A 24892-nucleotide genomic window follows, 5' to 3' on the forward strand; every position below is an offset into this window, starting at 1 on the left:
CCTACAATTTCCAAGGCAGGTGCAAAGCATCAGAGCCAGGTCTAAAATTCAATTTAAAGATGTGTGTTTGGCTGGGCCTGGTGGCTCATGCATGTAACCCCAGCACTCTGGGAGGTTGAGGCAAGAGGATCACGTGAGCACAGGAGTTAGAGGCAGTAAGCTATGATGACACCACTATACTCAAGCTGGGGTGACAGGGTGTGATCTCAAAACAAAAAAAAGTGAGTTCGTTTCTAATCTTGATACTCCGTGTGCTGCAGAGAAGGTGTCAGAACTGGGGGCCATCCTGCCTTACAAGGCAGCTGCATCCAATCTAAGCTTGCCTTCCCTGGAGCCCCCGTGTCATCTTTTCCTAAGTGGGGGGATTCTGCCCCTGTGTGACCTTGTACTCCACCTGGCTGCCCTCCTCACTGACCTTCCACCTGCCCGATGGCTTCTTCCCACGTGCAGAGGCAGTAACGAAACTTCAATTTGAATCATCAGGAAACCATGAGGCAAGCTATCACCGCTATACAGCGTGCTGCGTCGTACAGCCCTGGGATCTTGGAGCCCGAGGGACCACTGCCCATGGACTGAAGCAGGGCCTGGGTATGGGAGGTCCTCCCAGTGGCCACCCCACAACTGACAGTCCAGACAGACAGCCCTCAGATCTCCCAGGGGCTCAGGGTTAGTCAGACCCTGTGACAAGTGCCAAAGCCCATAGGTGCGAGGGACGTGTGGACTGCTCAGCTGGCCGGCATGGTCCTTGGACTGCATACAGCCAAAACCGCACTGCTGGCCTCTCTGTGAGCAGACCACACAGTTCATGGATGCTGGGCACAGACCAAAGACTGAGGTCTGGCTGCCGTGCATGCATCTCCCTGTAGGACGGGCACACGGCCAGCAGCCTGGACAGCCCTTTGTGAAGGCACCCTTGTCTTAAGGCAGACTGCTATGCTGAAAAGGTGCAGATACTTTTATATATTTGTAGGGGACTCTGAGCAGGTGAAAACCTATGTATATTTTGTTGATACTGGGAGATCCGTGGCATGATCTCTTATTTCTTATGTAAGGAAGCTTGCACAGTTGTACTTGAATCTGGCATGCATGGACACAACTGGTGTCCAGACAGAACAAAGGTGGAAAGTACGTTAGTGGTGAGGTTAAAACTGAGTCATACAAAGTTCCTGCTAGGGGCCCGTGCGCATCTCCGCGGGTCTTCCAAACACCCAGCGTGTTTGCTGTTGCATGCGTTTGCCCTGAGGGGTAGGTCCAAGATAGGGAGGTGTGGGATTGGGCAGGCCAGTGTGGAAAGCAGTCACCACACAACTAGTTTCACAGCCAGTCATTTCCTGACTGCCACCTCCACCCCCTGCCAGCCCCCACTGTGGGCCTGGCGCCCTCGCTGGAGCCCTTCCCAGATAGCACAGGGCTGCAGGTGGGGACTTCCTCTGTCCCTGTGTTCTTGCCCCTGGTGGGATCTTGACGTGTTCACAAGTTCCCAATTCAGATGGAGGCATGAGGTCTTCCAAGATGTCACATTCCTTCCTGCCAATTTTCTCGCTGAGACTCCAAGGATCTCCAGGCAGGCGGGGGTCCCACCCCCCAGAGTCTGACCAATTACTTCATTTTGCTTCAAATGGCCAATTGTGAAGAGGGACAAAGCCACAGCCATACTTTTCAATGGTTACCAAACTGTTTTTGGAAACTCATACCAAGGACTGGCTCTAACTGTCCCATTGTGGGCAGCTGGCGCAGCGAGGCCCAGAGGGCTGTGGAGTGGAGCCCAGAACTTCAGACACATTTGATTCCACTGTTTCCTTTGTTCTTCAGATCAGGTGCCCAAATAAATGATCAACACAGCTGCTTCCAAATATGGGCAACCACAAAATAAGATGAGATCAAATAAAACGGAAAGATTTCCATACGGTCTTGTTTTACTCAGATAAAAATGTGAGCCTTGTCCACAGACGCCTGCACAGGAGAGAAGCATTCTTGACGCAGTCTAAGGGGGTGAAATGGGACCCACGTCCTCAGATCTGAATGAATTACAAATGTGCCTTAACAGGTGAGTGGCCGTCTGAAGACACACAATGATGGTCTCTTCAGATGTCTGCCACTGACTGGATGTTTCCCAAGGATGAAGAGGTTTTGCTATTTCCAAGCCTTTGAGCACCCCACCTTCACATCATCACTTACTGTTCTGCAGCTGATTTCGCCCTTGAGTTTTTAATTTGATCAGAACTGTTACCAAAAAACAATTGTCAGTTTTACTAAGACAGGAAAAATATAAACCTATTTTTACTACTTAAGACTTTATGACAGAGATTACACACTGGAGGTTTTTAACAAATGTGTATTTATTAATGTTAAAACACTGGAATTACCACCCAAGTGAGAAGCGTCTACAATAAATTAAGATTTTTGAATTTGTATTTCTGCTGTGCAGGTTCTTCTCCCCTGACCCCCCCTGCAGTTGGGGACTGGACCATGGATGGGATGTGACCCACCACACATGGGAGGCACAGTGGGGTGGAGGAGTGTTGTGCCAGAAAATTCTGCTGAGTAATTTCACATTGAATCCTCAGATGTCACTTTGGATGCTGTGATTCCCTGGGCTGTATTAAAGCTTCCATTTCACTTATTTATCTATTTTTGAGACAGTCTCACTTTGTCACTTCCCAGTAGAGTGCTGTAGCCTCATAGCTCACGGCAACCTCAAACTCTTGGGCTCAAGCAATTATTTTACCTCAGCCTCCCAAGCGGCTGAGACTATAGGTACCCGCCACAACGCCCGGCTATTTTTAGAGACAGGGTCTCACTTTTGCTCAGGCTAGTCTCAAACCTGTGAGCTCAGGGCAATCCACCCACCTCAAAAGCCTCTGTTTTAAATGTTACTTTGTTTGTTTCAGCACCAAGCAGCCCAGTTAGGTTCCCACCACCTGCTGGCCAGGCCCAGTCTCTGGTCAGCTGTGGCACCCAAGTGAGGGTTTGTGCTGACACATGGGGAGCCCTAGGGGGCTGCTTCCCCAGCTTCCCCCTTGCTGGGATCTGACTCACTCTTAACTCCTAGGGCCTCTTTTCTTGGTTCCTCTGTCCAGAAAGGTAGGTTTCTCCCAGGTTTTTCACCTGGTTTCTAGCCACCTGCCTTGCCCCACACATCTGCCCAACTGCATCCTCTCCCCCTCCGGAAAAAGTAGAGCAGAGAGAAAAATAACAAGCACTCTTCAGCCCACAGTGTTCCTTTCCTTTTCTCTGGCCCCTCTGGAGGCCTGGTGCCAGAGATTAGGGCCACCCCCAGGTCCAATCTGACAGAGGCACAAGAAAAGCCTGGAACACCCCTAAAGTCAAAGGCAGTTTTTACACGTTACTTCCTCCCCCACGTACCCCTCCCGTTTGCCCTCCAGAGTGATTGGTAGTGAACAGAATGGGACAGACCTATCTCAACCCCAAAGCCATGACTAACAAGGAAGCAAGTATCTGAGAAAGCCGCGGGCCAGCTGGGCCTGGCGTCCTCCCGAGGACTGCCAAGAGCAGACAAGGGCAGAACACGTCCCCCGTGATCACGGCTGAGCACAGACACCAGCGTGAGCGGCACCCAAGCTACAGAACATCTAAACCACCAGGCGAGGCTGGGCCACTTCTCCAGTGCCAGCTTCAGCCTCCCCAGAGGCAGGCCTGTTAAGACCCCCCCAAGGAGATAGTGAGTGACCAGGCAAGGGAAGGAGTCCAGTCACGGACAATGTTGGAGCTGGGACTGTGGGCAGAGAGCAGCTGAGGGCATCTGAAACTGGCTCAGGCCTGGGGAAGGAGCCACCCAATTGTGAGGAGAGGGGCGCTGTCCTAGGATCCATGGATCTCATGGAGATTGCTCTGGAAACATGGGGAGGAGAGGATATCGAGGACCACAAGCTCCTTTATGTCACGAGCAGGGAGCAGGTGCAGACAGGCATCCAGCTCTGCTCTGGGCCGAGAGTGCAGAGCACAGTGGTATCCACTCAGCTCACTGCAGCCTCAGACTCCTGAGCTCAAGTGATCCTCCTGCCTCAGCCTCCCAAGTAGCTGTAACTACAGGAGCCTACCACCTGCCCGGCTAACTTTTTTTTCTCTGACAGGGACAGACAGGGTCTCTCCTGCTCTTCCTCAGGCTAGTCTCAAACTCCTGGCCTCAAGCAACCCTCTTGCCTCAGCCTCTAAATGCTGGGACTACAGGCCTGAGCCACTGTGCCCAGCTGCCCTCTCTTGATTCTTAGTCATGGCTGGTGGCTGGGGCCTGAGCCCAAGGGTGGAGGGAATGCCTCTGCAAAGAAGAGGCTACTTCCCAGCCCTGCTCCTCTGGCCTGCCCAGGTCTTATGAAGGAATCCAAGGGCTACAGCCTGTGGAATCTGATGGCCCCCACCCAAGTGATGCTTAGACTTGGCATAATGGAACCCCCTGGCTGACAGCTTCTACTAAAGTTCTGCAGTATTGCTCAAAGAGCTCTCCATAGTTGGCTGGTGGCCTCGAAGGGACATGGCTGATAGCTGTACACATGGCAGAGGGGAGACTTGCTGGTTGGGACACTGCCATGGGTGTATGCTGGGGATTGGAGGAGCAGAGGCCAAGTGCCCCCTTCTTTTCCTCCACTGGCCAAAGACAGGCTCTGAGGCTGCTGGGACGGCAGAGCCAGTGGGGGCTACACTGAGTAGCCTCACCTATGGCTGGCCTGGGGTCCACACTGACTTCTGACCAGCTACCCCTACTCCATCCTCATATTTCTGTGACCTGGGTGGGTCAGCCTGGGACAGCACAATGGGACCTTAGTTCCCAGCACAGTGTGTCGGGGAAAGGAGCCCAGGAGTCTGTGCTGAGCTTTGAGCTGTCAGAGCAAAGATGGCCTTTCAGCCCAGCCACCATGCTCAGCCGATCTGAGGGTCCCCACCAGCTAGGACTTGTCTACAAGGTGGAACTGGGCCTGCCTCCAGGCCTGGGTTGCACAGGCCTTTCCTGGCTCCTCCTGGTCCCACCCAGTGGGGGCTGCTATGCTCCCGGGACACTTCCCACTGGGCAGGGCCTTGGCAGAAGGCAGAGTGCACAGCAAAGAGACAGGGAGGGCTACGGAAGAGGGCAGGCGGGGGCTGGGGTTGACCCCCGGAATGGGGAGATCTTCAGTGACCAGTGACAGAGGATAAGGTACTCCCTTCCTGCCCAGAGGGACAACAGGGCAGCCCCTGCTCTGGTATCTGAGACCCGTCCTCACATTTCACTCTATAGGCAGTAAGCCACTGCTCTCTCACTGTGCTGCCCTATCTCGAGCCGCCACCCTGAGCATGGCTTTGGAGGCTGCAGGTAGGGAGACAGTGGGCGTAATCCGCATCTCTCCTTCCACGTCTGCCTCTCCCACTGGTTTACCGACCTCACAGGCGGTGGGTACAACTTTCCCCAGCGCCACTGCGCTCATGGGCGGTGGTTACAACCTTCCCCAGCGCCACTGCGCTTATGGGTGGTAGGTACAACCTTCCCCAGCGCCACTGCGGCGCAATTGCACTCACGGGCAGTGGGTACAACCTTCCCCAGCGCCACCGCGCTCACGGGCGGTGGGTACAACCTTCCACAGCGCCACTGCGGCGCAATTGCACTCACGGGCGGTGGGTACAACCTTCCACAGCGCCACTGCGGCGCAATTGCACTCACGGGCGGTGGGTACAACCTTCTCCAGCGCCACCGCGCTCACGGGCGGTGGGTACAACCTTCCACAGCGCCACTGCAGCCTGTGTTTCACATGCTAGTTCCACACTCAGTCCACACAGGGGGTCCCTCCAGTCCTGCAACTCCCAGGCCTCAGCCTCCTGCCCCCTTGCCCCCACCCCTGCTGTGCCACTTGTTCCCAGCTGACTCGGGTCTCCCAGCCTCTCCACACCAGACCCAGAAGTCCCTGAGAGTGGTCTAATCCTGGTCAGAGACGGGCCCTTGGCCTCCTTGTCCCTCCAATCCCACCCTGGGTAGCAAGTAGGACAAATGCTGGGCTCAGTGGCCACCCCCATCCTGATGTATGAGGGTGTGTGGGCAAGACCCCTGGCCAGTGCCCAGCTTTCCTGGCCATCTCGGCCCCACTGCTGTCCTTTTCACCAGCTCCTCCCTGGACTTCTGCTCCTTTTTGTCTGCCTTTCCTAGATCCTCCCCACCACCCCACTGCCACCCTTGCCCAAACCTCTGTGGCTACCTGTTCAACCCAGTCCCCTCTGGTCTGTCCCAGGGAGGGCTGTGACCCTGCCACCACCAAAAGCTCTGACCCTCAGTCCCAGTGGCTTCTGAGCCAAGGGTGAGGACCCACAACAGGGAAGAGACGTCCTCAAAATTTCTGCACTCTGTTCAACAGCCCTCCCCTAACCCACTCAACATTAGGACAGGGCCATGTCTGACTCCCTGACCAGCTGGTACTCAGTGTGGGCTGAACATGCTGCCTCTGGCCTGGAACCTTCTAGTCCCCACAGGCACCTGTCTTGAAGCATCAACAAAGTGCCCACAGAATTGACTCGGCACCCGTAGCATGGCACCAGCCATCTACATTAAGGCTGGTGGGTTCAAAACCAGCCAGTCCAGCTAAACAATGACAACTGCAATAAAAAATTGCTAGGTGTTGTGGGTGGGCACCTATAGTCCCCGCTATTTGGGAGGCTGAGGCAGGAGAATTGCTTAAGCCTAAGAGTTTGAGGTTGCTGTGATCTGGGACACCACAGCACTCTACCAAGAGCGACATAGTGAGACTCTGTCTCAAAAAAAATAAATAAAATTAAAAAACCAAAGTGCCCACAGAAAGGGAGCCAAGAACATGGGTCCACATTGCCCAGGGCAGATACTCTGGGGTCAGTGTCCTGGAGGCCCCAATCCTCGGGCAGAGCACTGGGGACCCTGGTCCAGTGAATGAGAGGCACTTGTGGTCCCCCTGCCTGTCCACATTGCAGAAGGGTCAGTGGCATGGAGCCCCCACCTCAGCCTAGCCGGGCTCTCCTGGGGCCTACTGCAGGCAGCATTTAGACTCCACATCCCTGACAGACTTTTTATTCAGCACTGTCTTATCCCTGTAGCCCACACAGCCCCTTCAAGGTCCCCTTGGTGGGAAGAGCACTCTATAGATAGGACACTCAGACAGGCCCACCAGCCAACAAATGCTTGTGGCCAGACAGAGCTCCAACCTGGAGAAGACGGGGCCCTCCCTGGGGCTCTCATGGCTCTTGACCAGCCTGGCCTGGGATGGGAAATCCAGCCAGGCCTCTCCTGGCTCAACAGCAGCAAACAAGGCTTTCTATCACCTGGACTGCCCACTGGCCGCCGCCCTCAGCTCTGTTCTCATGAACTCCTCCCAGCAGCTCAGCCTCCTTCAGGGAGAGGGACATAGGCCTGGGTCATCGCCTGGGACCTCAGTGGCCACTCTGGCTTTGCTCTGGCCCTTCTGTAGTGTGTAGGCGGACGGTCCCAACCGCAGGATCTTCCCGCTGCCCAGGCACTCACCCCCTCGGTAGAACACGGCAAACTGGAGAGGAGAGAGGCCCTGTGTCAGGGGTGCCCCCAGGAGCCAGGCACGGGGCTGGCGCTGCGGTTTGTGGCTGAGGCAGAGGAGGAGGTGCTCAGAGCAGCTCCGAGCAGCTCCCAGCAGCTGCATCAGGGAGGGGAGTTTAGAGTCTGTGTATGCTGCCTGAGTGGACAGTCACAAGCCTCTCCAAACTGGCAACTGTGACTGGAGGGATGGGGTGGGAGCCCAAGGGAGCTTCGGCTTCCCTGACACCCCTCCCCTCCTCAGGGTTCCTGCACATCCTGACGGGCAGGGCTCTCGTCCCTCTGCTTCCAGGGGCACAATCCTCAAGCCCCTCCCCTCCTGTCCTTGTTGCTGGGAGACAAGGAGCCCCAGGTGCAGGGCTAGACACTCTATCCGAAAAACAGATGCCCAGCGGGGCTAAAGTACAGTGACATCTCCCAGGGCACAAGGCATCATGACACTAAGAGACATTTCACAGGTGAGCACTGGGCTTGAGGCTCTCGCTCCGATGGACAGCAAGGCCATGGCAGAGGCCTGTCCTGCCTTCTGGCTAACTGTCCCCTCCTCAGCCCTGGAGCATGGTGCAGAATCAGGCTCGCCCCACACTCCCACTCACCTGTCCCAGGGTGAGCGCCCGCACAGCCTTCACAGCTGTCACCCACACGGTGCCATCCTGATTGAGGGTCAGCACGCAGGGCACTGGGTGGAAGAGAGGGACCTTTGCAGGGGGGACAGCCTTGCCTCATCTGTCAGCCCCAGGCCTTGGGCCCCCAGGGAAGGAGCACCCACCCATGGAGGACAAGGACACCTCTCTGAGGGGAAGGGTAGGGCAACAGCCAGAGCAGCTCAGAGCTACCAGTCTGGTCCGAGACATGGTAGGATGCTCTGGGACAGCCCCCGCCACTCCCTGGCAGGAACAGGGCAGGGGGGTTTTGAGTACTTTCTGTGCTCTCACCAGTCGGGGTCTCTTCTGCCGGGCCGCACCTCCCAGGCCCACCCGGCCCCAGGCCCCTCCTGCCCGGTCACCTAGTGCCATCTGGTGGCGGAATCGGAAGTGGCACTCCATCATCTTGTCCCGCACCAGCTGGGCAGGCGGCTCCTCCGTGATCCAGTGCACACGGCTGGTGCGAAGCAAGTCCCTGTACAGGGCTGGATGGTCTGTCCGGGGAGCCTGAGGGGCGGAATGCAAAGGTCACGATGCCCTAGAGCCCTCAGCAGGGCCCTCACTCTGTTGCCCACCTCGGTGCAAGCCATTAGGAACAACGTTGGTGGCTGCACTGGCACTTTTTACCGGAGGAAATTCCTCCTGAGACTCATTACTCCATTTTGCAGATGAGGAAACTAAGGGCCAGGAGGGAAAATTATCTGTCATGGTCACAGCCTTCGAGAAGCAGAGGCGAACCCTGAGCCTGCAACTGTGAACACTCCTCAAAGTTCAAAGTTCAAATCTCACACTGGCCTCACCCACAGCTACTTGGGGGCCCCCAGTGCCCTGGAGGACCCAGTTTTTATTCCCAGGGACACAAAGCCGGCCATACCACTGGCTTATCTGTCAAGAAGGCCATTCCAGGAATCACAGCAAGCGCCAGACAGCAGAGGGAGGGACTGGCTGTCCTGGCTCCCTGCAGCCACCTATCCCCCCACACACCCCACTCCCACCACTGCCCACCATGGAAACGTGGTGCCCCTGGAATCAGGCCAAGCCTTTCCCTCTGAGGCACTGAGGCCTGTCTGGGGACAAGGGTCAGTCGATGACCCTCTGGTTTTCTCACAACAAATAACCCTAAAATTTTACACTAAAATTACCTTAATTCACCCCTGACCAGGCTGTTAGCTTTGATTGGACGATGTCTCACAATTGGCAGGTGAGGCCTGCTAGCCTCTGTGCCTGCACCTGAGAATGTCCCCAGCATCTGTGACATTTCCAGCACAAGATGGCAACTTGGCTTGCTGACAGAAGGGCTTGTCAACCTCAGTGCTACTGAGACCTGGGGCTGGGTAATCCTGCTGGAGTGGGGTGGGAATGTCCTGGGCACACCTCAAGCTGTGACAGCCACAGTGAAATATCCCTGGGGGTGGAGAAGGCTCACCCCGTCTGAGAAGCCTGGCCTGATGTGATCTCGGATCTTGGCCACTTGCATCTACCCAACAATGACACTGGGTCTCACATAGGAAGGCACTGTCTAGGGGACGTCCTCTCCACAGGACCTTCAGCAAGTCCCTTTATCTGAATCTTACTGTCCTCTTTTAGTAAATTCAGAAAAGCAGTGTCCATCTACAAAGAGTAACTAATTTACAGAGTGGCCAACATACAGTGGAGTCTAATAAATAGCTTAAACAAAACCCTTCTGCTTCCTGGGGCCCATCTCAGGAGGCAGTGGCGGGAAGGCAAGGACACACCATCCAGCATCAGCGGCTCGAAGCCTCCCAAGCCCAAGGCCTATAAATGGCGGGTCTGCCAAAGCCTGACCAGTGCTGTCTCAGGGGCCCACCGGACTCACCACGAACACGTTGCCCTTGGCACCATCCTTCTCCACCACGTACCAGGGCTCACTCAAGCCGGCGATCTTAGCCTTCTGGCCCAGCGTATACAGGAACCAACCTGTGCGGGAAGGTTCCCTGTGAGGCTCGGGAGCGAGCTCCACCTAAACCTCATACCTCTCGAGATGGCACGAGGCTGAGGTAGCAGGGGAGGCTCTGAGGACCACCAAGGGTGGTGCATGATAGGCCTGCAGCCAGCATGGCCACTCAGAAGCCGTGCCCCATCAGAGACAGCCCTGACCAAGCACTGAGTCCCACCCATCAAACGTGCAACTGCATCAGGGCTGTCTCAAGCTGTCTGTGCCCAAGTTGCCCCTGGCCATACTCTACCAGCCCCACTCACGAGACAAGACAGCAGGCTCCCCACCACCCAACCTCTTTTGGGTGGCAGGTACACAGGCAGAGGTAAATCGACCAGCTTTACCACACTCCAGGGAGTGATGCCTGCTCCAGTGAGGGCAGACACTGAACCACGGGCAGAAGCCCTGAGTCCCCTAAACTGCCTCTTGATGCGAGACAGCAGTTCTGTCCTGAGCATCGTTGTCACCTACTCCAGGCTCAAGCAGGTCTGGCCCGGCTCAGCTGTCCCACCCCATGGGCGCTCCCTCAGGTGACCTGCACCCATGGCAGGAGGTAGAGATGTCCAAGTGCATCCCTGTCTAAACAGTGGCCCTGTGCCCTGGCCCACAGCTCAGGCTGATGCAGGCTCGAGACTTGCCTGGTCATGGGCCCAGGTTGCATCTGTACCTCACAACAGCCACAGTGTCCCCATGTTGGGACCGTGAGCACTTATGACTGCTTCTGTCCTCCCCACACCAGCACAGCACAGGCTTGTGGTGGCCCTGCCACGGTAACTTCTGGAGTGAGCAGCCCCCAGTGTTTCTTCACACAGCACTTAGCCATGCAGACCATGCCGTGACGCCCGCCAGCCCCTTCCGGCAGAGTGCAGTTTTCTGTAGTTTAACATTTTCTTTACACAGTGAGAAAATCATCTTCCCATCCTGGCTAAGAGGAAGGGACCACAGGCATCCTTCTAAACTTCCCAGGGGAACACTCACCCCATGATCCAGAATTTAAGATGAAAATTGGCGAGAGGCTGCAGTTACCTTTATGTGTTCCCAGGACAGTATTGTCTTCTATAGAAATGAACTTGCCAGGGCGAGGAGGCAAATACTGGAAAACAAGCACAACGTAATTCCAGGGGCTGGGGCACAGTGCTCGAGTCACCCCAGTATCAAGGTACACTCACCTGAAGAATGAAACGTTCAAACTTTCTTTTACCAACGAAACAGATGCCCATGCTCTGAAACGAGAGGCATGTGGGAGATGAGTGAAGGCAGGTGACATCCTGCACCAGGCCAGGCCAGGCTGCGTGACCTGGACATCCTGAGGGGCCTGCTGTCCTCCCCTGTACCCCGGGATGCCAGTCACAGCCCACAAACAGAACTCCAGGGCTCATCCTGGTGGGTCCGACCCTTGCGTGGCAGAGTATTATAAAACCTGGTCAAGCCCTTTAGGCCACTCCCCTGTGAGTGGCAGGGGAGGGACAGGGACCAAAGGAGGAGGAGGAAGCCGAGGAGCCCAGGAAGAGCAAACTCTTCCTTCCCAGTGTAAAACGGGGCGGGATGAGCCCTCTCCACTGCTGCACTGCCAAGTGTGCATCCCTCTAGGCCTGCCCTGTAGCTCCGTGGTCTCTGCAGCGCCCTCGGCTCCTACTATGGACCAACACCAGGAGACCGAGGGACAAACGAGGAGCAGGCAGAGCACGAGGGTGGATGTGCTCTTCAGGGACAACAGCTTGATGATGAGATGAGGCTGCGCCCCCGCCCAGGAAGACAGACATGCAGGAGCAGTCGTGTTAGAGCCGCATCAGCCCTGAGCCAGCTCGATTTACCTGCACACACAGAGGTCTGCCAAGCACGAGAGGCTCCTCCAGCACCCACCTCCAATGCCAGGCCCACCCAACACTCTGGGTTTTTTCTTGAGATAGGGTGTTGTTCTGTTGCTCACGCTAGACTCAAATCCCGGGGCTCAAGTGATCCTCTCACCTCAGCCTCCTGGTAGCGGGCCAGGTGAGCACCATCACACCTGTTTTTCAGGCTTTCTCTTGCCTCGGTGCCTTTGCACACACCCTTCAGTCTAGACTGTCCCTCCCAACCCTTAGAGGACACTACACCCTACTCACCTTTCAGGTCTCAGGTTAAACGTAATTTCTCCAGAGCCCTTTCTTAGGGTCTCTATCCCAAAACCTCAGTTAGACCCCACTGGTGCTTCCCTCACGGTGTCTGCCCACCTCCCAGACACTTTCTGGGTGGTTTATGGTAGTTTTTCCTGTCTTTCTCTCCTCAGCTGCAAGCCCCGGGAAGGCAGGGATGAAACTGCATGCTTGTCACCGACTCCTCGGGACCCAGCAGTATAGTCCCTGGTGCAGACGGCACTGAACAAGTCTGAGCTGAGCCAGCAGATGAAAGGTGGGATGCTGGGCAGACGGCAGCAGAGCGCCTGCCCCCGGGGCCTTGGAGCTGCGCCTTGCTGCCCTGTGCTCACCCAGCAGGCTGCCAGCCAGGGACAGCCAAGCAAAGGAGAGGAGCCGCTTCCCAGTGTCAGCAGAGCCTTCGAGTGTGTGCGCTGAGTCTCCCCGAGCTTAGGTCCCAGCAGGGAACTGGTGCTCGAGCACAGGGACCCCAGCCCCTCCCTGCACCCTGGAGCTGGGGATGTAGATTCCTACCTCCTTTTTCTGAAGCACATGATGAAGTCTATTCTCAGCAGCTATTTTCTTTACGAAATCTTTCGTTAATCCCCCCAGAGGGAAGATAGTTCTTCTCAGGGCATCCTGGGAAACCTGGCTGAGAAAGAAGGTCTGGTCTTTAAAGTTGTCAGCTGCTTGGAGAAGTTTTACCGCTGCCAAGAGTAAAGAACAAAAGACGTTGCAGGAATAAAAATAATGACACTTCACCGTTAATGTCCTGTTTACTCAGATTACCCACGTCTGTCAGAAGCGAAACCCAACCCAACACTCAATAACAGAATATAAGGAAAAACCACACCAGTTATTAATGTAAGCAAGATTCTCAACTCTGATTTATTCACATTTTTACTGTTAATTTTTTTTTTTTTTTTGAGACAGAGTCTCACTATGTTGCCCTCGGTAGAGTGCCATGGCATCCAGCTCACAGCAACCTCAAACTCTTGGGCTTAAGAGATTCTCTCACCTCAGCCTCCCAAGTAGCTGGGACTATAAGCGCCTGCCACAACAACCAGCTGTTTTTTTGGTCGCAGTTGTCATTGCTGTTTAGCAGGTCTAGCCAGGCTCGAGCCTGCCAGCCTCGGTGCATGTGGCTGGCACCCTACTCACTGAACTACGGGTGCCAAGCCAATTTACTGTTCATTATTAAGGGTATACATTAATAATTGTATACATTTATAGGGTACAATGATGTTTTGATACAGGCATACAAGCACATTAATCACATCAGGGCACCTGGGATGTCCATCATCTCAGGCATTTACCGTTTGTGTTGGGCCCATTCCAATTCCATTCTCTTAGTTGTTTTATAAGTATACCCTAGACTTATCACTAATTATAGTCATTTTGTTGTGCTATCAAATATTGTTCATTTTAACTATACTTTTGTGTCCACCCTGCTTTACCCCCATCACCTGCCCAGCCCCATAACCATCACTCTACTCTGTCCCCATGAGACCAACTGTGCTAGTATTCAGCTCCCACAATGAGTCACAACATGTGGGATTTGTCTTTCTGTGCCTGGCTTATTGAACTTAACCAAATGTTCTCCAGTTGTTTCAAATGTCAGGGTGTCATTCTCTTTATGGCTGTATAATAATTCCATTGTGTACATGTACCACAATTTCTTTATCCATTCATCCACTGATAAGATACTTCCATTGAGGTTCTATGCCTGTAGCTCAGCAGCTAAGGCGCCAGCCACATACACCAGAGCTGGTAGGTTCAAATCCAACCCCAGGCCCACCAAACAACAATGACAACTACAACCAAAAAATAGCCAGGCGTTACGGCGGGCACCTATAGTCCCAGCTACCTGGGAGGCTGAGGCAAGAGAATTGTTTAAGCCCAAGAGCTGGAGGTTGCTGTGAGCTGTGATGCTACGGCACTCTACCCAGGGTGATGGCTTGAGGCTCTCTCTCTCAAAAAAAAAGACACTTCAATTGATTCCATGTTTTGGAATCACTATTGTGAACAATAATTCACACCTATAATTTATCTGCTATAAACAATACAGGGAGGGTAGATCTTATAGGATAACAAAAATTTATTCCAAATCATACTTTAGATTATATCTTCAAAGATGGAACATCACATGAAAAAATGTTCTGAAGTGAAAAGACAAAACAAGCCTGAAGTAAACTCAGCCAAATACAGCGAAATTGGTTAAGACAGCAACGTACAGAAAATTCCACTGAAATGGAATTGGCTGTGCTTTTTCTAGCGATTATAGCATGTACTGTGCCTAGGTGTTTTCAAGGACTCCATTAGTTTTCCCAGATTCAACTACAGGGTAAATAAAGTCCTTCAGTAGGACTCTCTCTTAGAAATGCTTTTTCCCCTCAATAGAAATGGGTTTTGTCTAGAGTCCAAGTTGACATTTATCAGATGCCCCACCGTGGTTTCCCCAACATTTGCTATTTGATTATAAAGAACCATTTTTGGCTTTAAGGCAATGGTGCAGAGGTGTGAGTGACCCTGCCCATATTATTCAGTGGTTCTGAAAAGAAGACCCAGCTCCACCTCTGGGCCCGATCAGTTCTCTGGGCACACTACAGAATTTCCATGGTTAGAACTGCCAGGTTCCTCACTTTTAAGTTCAATAACCAATGGAAGCAAACTAGGCAGAAGGTCGGTATTATGGTCTGTCAACCGCTAGCATGCCTAGTGCTAAGTCACACTCAAGCATGCACACCCTCCATGGCTTGGCACAGTCTCAAGTGAATAATGTTTTCCATTTGCTGGCTCTCACGCTAGCCAAGTAAAGTAGAATTATCCCCATTTTATGGATGAGGAATCTGAAGCTTGGATATTTAAAGTGACTCAACTAAAACAACACAGGTGGAACATGGCGTAGCTGGAAACTGAGCCCAATCTCTCGCTTTCTGTGTCAGTACTTTCTGTACACCAGTGAGAGCATCTGAAAATGAAATTATAGTTCTGTTGACTAGTTATCACGTCAGCATGCTCTTTTCCCAAATTCCACTTTTTGTTTCAAAAACTAAAAGCAAACAGTATATGTGTATAAATACTAAGACAGACTACTAGGAGCAATTTGCATTTTCTCCCAGTTCTGAGTTATTTCAAAACAAACTAAAAGTCTATTCGTTTGAAGAGAAAAGAGGTGGCATCCCTAACTGAGCTACGTAGCAAGAAGGGAAGGGGAGGGCTCACATCTATGCCTCAGTGTTCCTGACACTCCCTGGCTGCTTTGGGCCTGTGGTGGCTTGGCCAGGTTGATGGTAACTTGCTATATGCAGAGAGTGAATGTGCCTGGTCATAGCCAGCCTAGGGGCAGCAACTTGGAAGCTGACCATTAGGGCCAGGCCTTTGCATCCAGAACTGTGTCTTCCTGAAACTGAAGGGTGTCCCAGGGTTGTGTACCTAGCACCCTGCAGGCAGCAGCAGGAGACTTCCCTGCAACAAGGGAGAGTATTCTTATCCGAGCTGGCAGTGAAGTTACTGAGCACCCTCTGCATGAGCTGGGAAGGAGGGGAGGGAGGGCACGCTCAAGGCCTCCCTGAAGGAGCGCACTGCCATGGGGCCACTGCTGCCTCCAAGATGGGCTCCGTGACGCTGAAAAAAGACCTCAGCTGGGCCTGACGCAGCAGACACAGCAGGGGTGAGGGAGCCAGGCAGGACTCGACTGAGATCCAGGCTCTGCTACCTGAGGTACCTTCGTCAAATGATTTCACACAGCCTTGGTTCCCTCATCTTTGAAATGGGATGAAAGCAGTCTCATGCCTCCTGAGACTGCTAAGAGGAGCCAGGTGACAGTGTGCATACAAGGCCCTCCTCTTGGGAGTGTGGTGGGAGCAAGGGTCCAAAGTCTGAATTCAGTAACACCCAAGTCATCGGGAAGCAGCTGCTGGCAGGACAGATGGGGAGAAACGCTGTACAGATCAGAAGTAACGACCCTCAGAGACCCTGCAGCAACTCTTGTGGAAACATGGCTTCAAGCTCCGGCTGCTTTTTCGCTCGACAACCATGGGAATTCCTCTTTGCACACCCACACAGCAGGACAAGCAGCAGCTTCCCAGCTCCCTGTCTGGCATTTACTTTCTTCTAGAAGGGTGACCCGTGCTCTCTCATCTCGTGACCACCAGGCTCCTGTCTGTCAGCTGAAGTCTACCCAAACCTCATGCCCTGGAGAACTTGGTGCCAAAGCACAAGGCCTTGGTGAAATCATGGCACCCACTTACCACCCAACATTTCCTCAGATATTATTGGAACATGTAAGTCACCAACACACAGTGTCTAGAACTGGATTATACATTTCCGATTTAATTTTCCACAGCACTTTTGGGGGCACCGGGCAGTATCTTTTACTGCCCAACTACAAGCCCTCTGGGGAAAGGACCCACTTGTTCCCGTGCCTTTTCGAATGTGACCTCCAAACCAATAAGCTATTGGGGCACACAGAGGACGGCAGGTGTGCTCAGACACGACCCACTGTCATTCTTCAAAGTATTTTAATTTGATCACTAACTAAATGTGGGCACTTTAACTTACCATGTCTGACTTCAAACCGATTTCTGAAAAGCCCTTCTGGCCTCTTAACGTGCTTCTGCTGAAAGACTTCTTCATCTTCCAACGAGGTTCTTGCATAGTGACCTGTGGCAATGGCATCTGCTCCTGTGAGGTTTTAAAAGCACAAGGATCACATTTTAGACTCTCGTTTGCTGGCCTTGTCAGCACGAGCTAGAGGGTGTGGAAAGGAGAGCACAGACCCAAAGCCGCACACTGACGGCCTCTGCCGGGGAACAGGGGACACATCTGAAAGGGCCACTTTACCTTTTAACTTAAGCTGATACAATCCTGCTACAAAGTTTTATCGTACCTTTACCATACCTTTCAAAAGTTAGCATCTACCCACTTACTCATTATAGCTTAATCAGCTCTGCACACAAAGATTTAAAAACAAAAAGCCCATTTCAGAGTTTAATGAGGGAAAATGCCCATGACACCATTAAGTAGGGGAGAAATACAAAATACTGCGATTCCACCATTTTCAATGCACAGAAAAAGACAGATCTCACGGGCCCATTCCTCTTCTTTACACAGCTCTGTATTTTTAAGTTTTCTTTAATAAGTAGATATTATTTTCATCACAGTAAAGGACTATCTGGCACATTTGCGTTCTTCTTGTCACGTTATTCAAAACAAGTCAGAAGAGCCTCCCAAGGTCACAGTTGTAACCTTCCACCGTGTGAGCATTCGGAGAGGCAGCACCACAGAAGACGCATCCTGACGGGACAGCAGAGCTGAGCCGACACCTAACCAACCACACTAGCCCAGTGTAAAACAAAAACACAACGAGAATCAACTGCTGCATATTAACTACCTGGAAAAGTACTTCAGGAACACATTATCACATCATGACTAAGTCTCTAACAGAAAAAAACCCGCTTTAAATCTACTTACTTAAAGAATCACCACTTATACTATGAACAGTGCAGGCTATCTACCAGAAGCCCTGGGATTTTAGAAGTCTAGGGTCCACACATTTTTATTCCGGGTTGCACAGTTCATGCAGTTAATTCAGACTCAGAAGCATTCACTGCAGAAAATCCTTCCAAAGCATTCCTGACAGATGGCCAGCTAGGGGCCCCCTAAGCTTTGGTGACAGAGTCGGCACTCTCCAAAGGCAAACCTTCCTCTCCTGAATAGCTGTTTGTGCCTTCTCTTGGAGGCAGGAGGTCTTCCTCCTGCAAATCTAACCTTGCCCTCTGGAGTCACACAAAGAATGTAATCAGAACTCACACACATGACAGCTGCTCCTATGACTCAACGTAATCTCAAAGGTTCATCAGAAGACATATTTCCAGACACCCTGGAAATCAAAATCAATTCACATTCCATGGGTCTGTAACTCTTTTCCTGAATAATGGCCTTGGCCTAACCAGGCAGACCTCAGTAAGACTTGGCTGCCCATTTTTTTTTTTTTTTGTAGAAACAGAGTCTCACTTTGTTGCCCTCAGTAGAGTGCCGTGGCCTCACACAGCTCACAGCAACCTCCAACTCCTAGGCTTAGGCGATTCTCTTGCCTCAGCCTCTGGAGTAGCTGGGACTACTCCAGGCACCCACCACAACACCCGGCTATTTTTTGGTTGCAGTTTGGCCAGGGCTGGGTTTGAACCTGCCACCCTCAGTATATGGGGCTGGCACCCTACCCACTGAGCCACAGGCGCCGCCCATGGCTGCCCTTTCTAAGACATTCTCTGACTGGAGTGGCTCTGTCTGCACCAGCTTTGACAACAGACATCAGAGAACTGGCTCAGTCAGCTTGAGGACAACTAAGTCCCCAGATCTTCTGTACACAAAAGTAACCAAGTCAGGTCTTCCCAATCCTATACTAGGAGAATTAATTGCTGAACCTAGTTAGCAAAGTTGGCATTTATCTCTATTATACCTCGTGTTTTTGGTGTTAGTAAAGCATTCAAATTTAAGACATTTTTGATCTTTGTTTTTGTAGACATTTTTTACTCTTAACTCCATGAACAAACTTTTCATCTTCATCAGCTCGGCTTTAGTCACACATACATCAGACTGCAGCCTCATCTAAGTTATTGCTAAAAGTGCAGACACAACTGTCCCAGTCAATGGCATATGTCTTGGGACGTGGCCATATGCAGCAGGGAGAGCTGCAGTGGGATAGAGCAAACTGACAGGCCAGAAAATCCTCACACTGACCCACCCTGGCAGGGGACAGGACAAAGAACCCAGAGTTCACAAAGTATAGTCTGACAGACGCTGGGATGTAGTCTAACCAAGCGGATTTCTTTTTACTCTAATTCCATTAATAGATCACTAAGCAAGCAATTCAGAATTAGGAAGGTTCAATAAAAAGATACCGGGTTGGGGGTGGGGTTGTGCATGCCTATAGGTAGGAGGTTCGTCTGAGCCCAGGAGTTCAAGGCTGTAGTACATTAGGATCATGCCTGCAAATAGCCACTGCACTCCAGCCTGGGCAGCATAGCAAGACCCCATCTCTAAAAAAAATAAATAAATAAAAATTAAATTTAAAAAGAAATTGAGACTTCTCAAAATGCAGAGGGAATCGAGAAAGAAAAAATTAGAACAGACAAAATCTGCAAATTAGGTGCCAGCTGGTGCCAGAGCCCTGACTGGAAGGCTTCTAGGGCAGGCCACTGACATGGCTTCAAACTGAGAAAAACAAGATAGAGACCCTGAGTCTAGAATGGTGCGACGACTGTAGGCTTATTCTTAGGACAAGGCAGAGGCAAGACAGAAGGGCTGATTTTGACTAGCAGAAAGGATGAGTAAACACTGAGTTTCCTAAACCTCAAACTAGGGCTCCTGCAATGTGCCCTAAACACAATCACATCTGCAACCAGTGCTGCTACGAGCAGAGCTGAACCTGCAGGCAGAGAGGCAGGGCGCACCTGCGACAGAGAACCAGGCAAGACTGGTACAGATTACGCATGGTGCCTGTAGTTTGAACCTAGAGACAAATTCATCAAAGAGGCTAGGCCTCATCCAGTAGTCCTAACTCTCATTATCTCCTTAGGGGCTGCGAAAATCTCTTTGCCTTGCTTTGGCTCTGGTTTAAGGAGTGCTCCTCTGCTGGGGTGGTACAGGCCACGCAGAAACCACAGGCTTGGTGAGCTCCACGCCTAGCATCAGCCTATTCCATCCCCGCCTCTTTTGGCTCTGATCAGGCCTTAAAAAGCTTTGTTATCTTGGGCATCTTCCCAAAGTTTTGACCTTCCAATAAGGCTCATCTACACATGTCATTAAAGTCATTAACAATTTAATAGTAGAATATTATTTTTTAAGAATCTCGTCTTCCTCCTGGGGCACTGTCACCATTCAACTCTTTGGCTTGTGAGCACATCTTTCCTAGGGAATTTTGAAGCTGACTGTCTTGTGATCACCTGTGCCTGTCCTCTCATTTATGTGGCCCACAATGAAGCACCCTCTCCTCCCAAGGACCCAGCACTTGCACTTCACCAGAAGTTTCTTCCTTATTCAGTGAAATACAAAATATTATCATTTTTGCTGCTTCCTTTCCTTCTGAAAGATGAAACTATAAGGTTTTAGTTTCTGGCTATCTCTAAAAATCTGAAAATCCATGATTTTTAAAAACCAATGAAAAAAAAAACAAATTACTTACCAAGATTATCCATAGCATAACGAAAAAAGCAACTGAATTTGATATGCTTATTGCAGACTATGTCAGGGTTAGGAGTCCTTCCTTTTTCATACTCATTTAAAAAATCACTGGAATAAAAGAAAAAATCGCTTTTGTTCTAAGTATGAAACATTCCTCAGAAACTAAGTTAGCTAAATTACTCATTTTACGTGGAACTTCTCCTTGCCATACCAAAACTATAGTTTCCTACAAAACAGGAGCTTGTCAGTACAAAGACTTTCCTAATATTTTCATCAAACATTTGCTTACAGCCTGCTGCACTTGCCATCTGACTGTAACTAATGACCTGGACAAAAAGCAAGGTGCCATCCCCACTGCTAAGGCTCAGCAGACACTGTGTCCCCCACCGGGCTCCTAGGGGGTAGGTGGCTGGGACCCATCTAGCACAGAGGGCTCAGACAAGGAAGAGAAATGCCTGAGTCCCAGTGGTAATAAAATCACATAGGGTTCCAAATCCGGACTCAGTAAGCCATACCATCATCTTAGCCTGAGAACCCAGGTCACTGAGCAAATGTAACCAAAAATCTCTCAGGCGACTGCCCATGCTCCTGAGGTCCAGGATATTTGAAGCAGATCGGGCTGCCCTCCACACATGGTGTGTGGGGGTTGATACTCAGCTTGCAGCACCTTTGAGAGCTCTGCCTTAACTAAACAAGCAGCAGAAATATCTCAAGGCTCAAGAAAGCATTAAAGATACTTCTGGGCCAGGCACAGTGGCTCACACCTATAATCCTAGCACTCTGGGAGGCTGAGGATGGATTACTTGAGCCCAGGAGTTTGAGACCAGCCTGAACAAGACCAAGACCCCATTTGTACTAAAAATAGAAAAACTAGCTGGATGTGGTGGTACATGTCTGTGGTCCCAGCTACTTGAGAGGTTGAGACAAGAGGACAGCCTAAGCCCAAGAGTTTTAGGTTGCTATGAATTAAATGATGCCATGGCACTCTATCCAGGGTAAGATTGAGACTCCGTCTCAAAAATACTCCAGGGCTGCACCTGTGGCTCAGTGAGTAGAGCACAGGCCTCATATAACGAGGGTGGTGGGTTCAAACCCAGCCCCAGCCAAACTGCAACAACAACAACAAAAAAAAAAAACAGGTGTTGTGGTGGGCACCTGTAGTCCCAGCTACTCGGGAGGCTGAGGCAAGAGAATCACCTAAGCCCAAGAACTGGAGGTTGCTGTGAGCTGTGACGCCACAGCACTCTACCAAGGGCGACAAAGTGAGACTCTGTCTCTTTAAAAACAAAACAAAACTCCAAAGACACCTTAAAAGAGACTTCTGGCAGGTGGCACACTGACAGGAGAAAGAACACCTAGGTGCTGTGAGACATGGGCCTCGCCTCTAACGCACAGGTATTCCAGGCCAGCCAAAGCCTCCATTGCCAAAGAAGAGCGTCAAGCTGGTGGGCGTCCGTGGGAAAGGACTCAGTGCATCAGGGAGCACCCTACGGGATGAACTCACCTGAAGACATCATTCCAATACTCCTTCACATAGGACACTTGATGAAAAGGGATATCTAAGATTCGGCAAACTTTGTAAGCATCTTCACAGTCTCGGTCAGCAGTGCAAACTCCATGTTCATCCAGAGAGTCCCAGTTCTTCATAAATACCCCTGTCACTTGGTAACCTGGGAAGGGATTACAGAGAATACATAAACCAACCTTCAGTTAAAAAGGCAGCAATTTCTGAGCTCTGAGCAGTTCCCGAAGTGCCACTGTGCCTGGTTTGCCTGGAAAGTCCTGCTCTTTCTATGGCCTTCAGGGCTCCAGGTCCCACTACTGGTGCTCCTTGCCCTGTATTTCTGCTGCACTTTGTAAAAGGCTTCATCATCGCAACACATTATTGGACTGAAACTGCCTGAGTCCAAGATGAATGAGACAGTATTTTTCCATCTTTGTCTTGCAGCACAATAGGAGGGGCTTAGCAAGCATGTGCTGAGAGAATGAAAAAAAAGCCAAAACTCAACAAAATTTTTCAAAGCAAACAAAAACCACCATTTACTTATTAAAGGAACATTTCAAATTATTTCAAGTTATCATCTAAGCCTTAGATTCTAAGTCATCAAATATAAAGACAATTAAAATGTTGGATATTAACCACCTATAGCCCTTATTATAAAATTATAAAATAGTCCATATTTTATGAGTTATTTTTCCCCTTTTCTACTGTGACAAAGTAATCAACCAAATATCAGAAAGACCAACTTTAACCCTATACAACTTAGCTAGCAAACTACACAGGCGCCTGCACTGTATGAAAAATCTGGTCTCTTTGGGTATATGGAATGTAATGACGCAGGGCATCTAACTGGTACAGTATCCAGAAGAGCAGGGATTTGAGACAAAGCTTTGCCAAAACTATAAACACCACATGCACAGGACCACCCCTATCCCAGATGGCCATCAGCACCTGCCTCGTGAAGAACCTGACTCTGTTTCTGTTACTCACCTTACCACACTAGGCTCCAATTATTCCAGTCTGTCTCCCCTACAACTCACTAAAGCTGGGTGCTCCTCAAGGGCAGGAACTGTGTCTGATTCAACCCTGTGCCCCAGCACTTAGTACAGTGCCCAGCATATAATGGTAGCTAAAAAGGAACGTGTAGAATGAATAAATAATCCTGCACACGAAGCTTTAAAAGTCCACTCTTCCTATAGCCTCATCTGCCTGATACTTTTTCTTAGGAAGACATGGGAGCCACTGACACAGGCACAGGCTCAGACACTCTAGGATGAATTACCTAACTTTCCATGAGGCACATGACAGGACATTGCCCCCAACATGACCGGAAAGCTCTCAATGCCAAAATGAGAGCACCTACATTTTTTTCTCTGCTGTGTCCATCAAACTCCTCCAAGGAGAAAAAAATCAAGGAGGGTTAGAGTATGAGATTGTGCAGCAAATTTGTCAGCAAAGAGCTTATTTTCTTGTAGAAGTAGAAAGTGATTTATCTGGTCTTCTGCATCTCCCAAAACACCTAGTCATGCCCATCAGAAACCTTCAAGGGCTCTGAATTGTCAACCCAACATAGTAAGTCCCTAATATAATATTTCCCATAACCTGGACTCAACTGCTCCCCTCCCAGCTTTCCACTTCAGCTGGCCAGACCCAGGCAATATTTTCACACCTCTGCCCTTCTGCTGCTGACTCTGCCTCACTCAATACTTCTAATTCCTTGTTTAGTGAAATCTCACTCTTCCTCCAAGTCTCAGCTCAAACACCTCCACTTCCAGAATGCTTTCCTTGATTCTCACAGCCATATGCACTTTCTCACAGTTATATGCACTTATGGTTTACCTGTCCTCCTCCGATTACAGAAAATATAAACTAATATTCACTACTGTTTCCTCAGTACCTTGCATGTGCTGAGCACTGGGTAAACCCTTTAACATATGTCATTTAAGCCTTCCAATGTCACCCTGTGAAGTAGGTAGGTGGGTATTATCCCCACTGTACTGAGGAGGGCTTAATTAGCTTGCCCTACGTCCAAAACCCTGCGGGCATCTCTGCATTCCAAGTGTCTCCAAAGGTGGCTCCCAGCAGAGGCTCTACAAACGTTACCATGTAAATTAAGCCTCACATGAGGAGCCATACAGATGGAGACTTTACATAGGTAGTTTATCTCAACTGTGGACCCTATGAGTCCTAAGCACTCCTGGGGCGTTGTTTACAGGCTCCCAAAGACATGCACGTGTTTGAGGAAAAGCCTGGCACCCAATGAACACAGAGCACAGAAATAATTTAATAAGCAGACGCGCAGCTCAGTACCGCTCGGTATTTAGCGAGCGTTGATTTGGAGGACAAGTACCCCACCCGGCGGCCGCAGTGACGCAGGCGTCAGGCCCTAGGGACCGACCATCCAGCTGCCGTCACCACTGTCCCTGGCCTCGCAGGGGACGCCGCCAGCACCACCGCAGGGCCGCAAACCCAGGGAGAAACCCTTCCCACCAGGCCTTGAAAGTCAGGAGGTTCGCGATCCTCCGCGAGTTCTAACTGCGGAGGAGCCGTAACTACTCTCGGGGACTCGAAGTCACATTCGCGCACTTCTGACCACTCAGGAGGACAGAGGTCCCGCAGAGCCGAAGGGAGAGGCGCTCAGAGGAACAGCCGATCGGGGACCGACGGAGCCTCGACCGCCTCACCTCTCCGCCTCAGCAGCAGCGCGGCTACGGCGCTGTCCACCCCGCCGGACAGGGCGCACACGACGTGCCGCGCCGCCAGCATCCGACCACCGGTCCAGTTTCTCCACTTGCCGCCGCCGCCACTTCCGCCCCGCGCCGGAAGTCCCGCCCCGACCGCGGCTCCTGCGCTCATGGCCCGGCTGGACGCGTGTTCCGCGCGCCCGCGTTCCGCCTGTCCTCCCGCGGCCCTCCTCCGCCCGGGTGTTCCCGGAGCGCGCCGGGAGCCGCCGAGCCGCCACCTGGAGCGAAG

At 51.4% G+C, this 24892-nt stretch overlaps 2 protein-coding genes across 13 annotated transcripts in view; one reads left to right on the forward strand and one right to left on the reverse strand.

The window, feature by feature from the left end:
* The window catches only part of CELSR1 (cadherin EGF LAG seven-pass G-type receptor 1), a 146563-nt gene extending 133807 nt beyond the window's left edge, over positions 1-12756 (forward strand). For 3 of the 6 annotated variants that reach the window (XM_053584866.1, XM_053584867.1, XM_053584870.1), the window contains exon 35: positions 12387-12756. In XM_053584866.1, the coding sequence (XP_053440841.1) occupies positions 12387-12456 (70 nt within the window). In that variant the 3' untranslated portion in view covers positions 12457-12756. Of the gene's footprint in view, positions 1-450; positions 2415-12386 lie in introns of those variants that run through there. The other 3 variants (XM_053584868.1, XM_053584871.1, XM_053584869.1) reach the window with 2 other exon arrangements.
* Positions 100-24873, reverse strand: TRMU (tRNA mitochondrial 2-thiouridylase). 7 transcript variants are annotated; one of them, XM_053584885.1, is made up of 11 exons: positions 24604-24873; positions 21923-22088; positions 20420-20526; positions 16795-16917; positions 12766-12938; positions 11287-11340; positions 11144-11210; positions 9998-10098; positions 8523-8667; positions 8113-8195; positions 101-7493 (listed from the first exon to the last, which is right to left on the reverse strand). In XM_053584885.1, exons 1-11 carry the CDS (start codon positions 24773-24775, stop codon positions 7341-7343), a joined length of 1344 nt encoding a protein of 447 aa, XP_053440860.1. In that variant the 5' UTR covers positions 24776-24873; the 3' UTR covers positions 101-7340. The 7 variants fall into 7 exon arrangements, 5 of the variants coding, with proteins under 5 accessions (XP_053440862.1, XP_053440860.1, XP_053440861.1 ...); XM_053584886.1 differs by having other exon boundaries at positions 2096-2223; XR_008378903.1 differs by having other exon boundaries at positions 2165-2223; positions 8452-8667.
* Positions 24874-24892: the final 19 nt, after the last annotated feature.

The sequence above is a fragment of the Nycticebus coucang genome, chromosome 3, assembly GCF_027406575.1.
Source record: "Nycticebus coucang isolate mNycCou1 chromosome 3, mNycCou1.pri, whole genome shotgun sequence".
NCBI classification, from domain to species: domain Eukaryota; kingdom Metazoa; phylum Chordata; class Mammalia; order Primates; family Lorisidae; genus Nycticebus; species Nycticebus coucang.

Bases quoted from the DNA above. Each gene is read 5' to 3' on its own strand.
- TRMU (XM_053584885.1), bottom strand. From the start codon at position 24,775: ATGAGCGCAGGAGCCGCGGTCGGGGCGGGACTTCCGGCGCGGGGCGGA. The intron at 20,527-21,922 runs GTGAGTTCATCC...CTTTTATTCCAG, and splicing joins TATTGGAATGATGTCTTCAG to TGATTTTTTAAATGAGTATG. The intron at 8,668-9,997 runs GTGAGTCCGGTG...TCCGCCCCTCAG, and splicing joins CCAAGGGCAACGTGTTCGTG to GCTCCCCGGACAGACCATCC.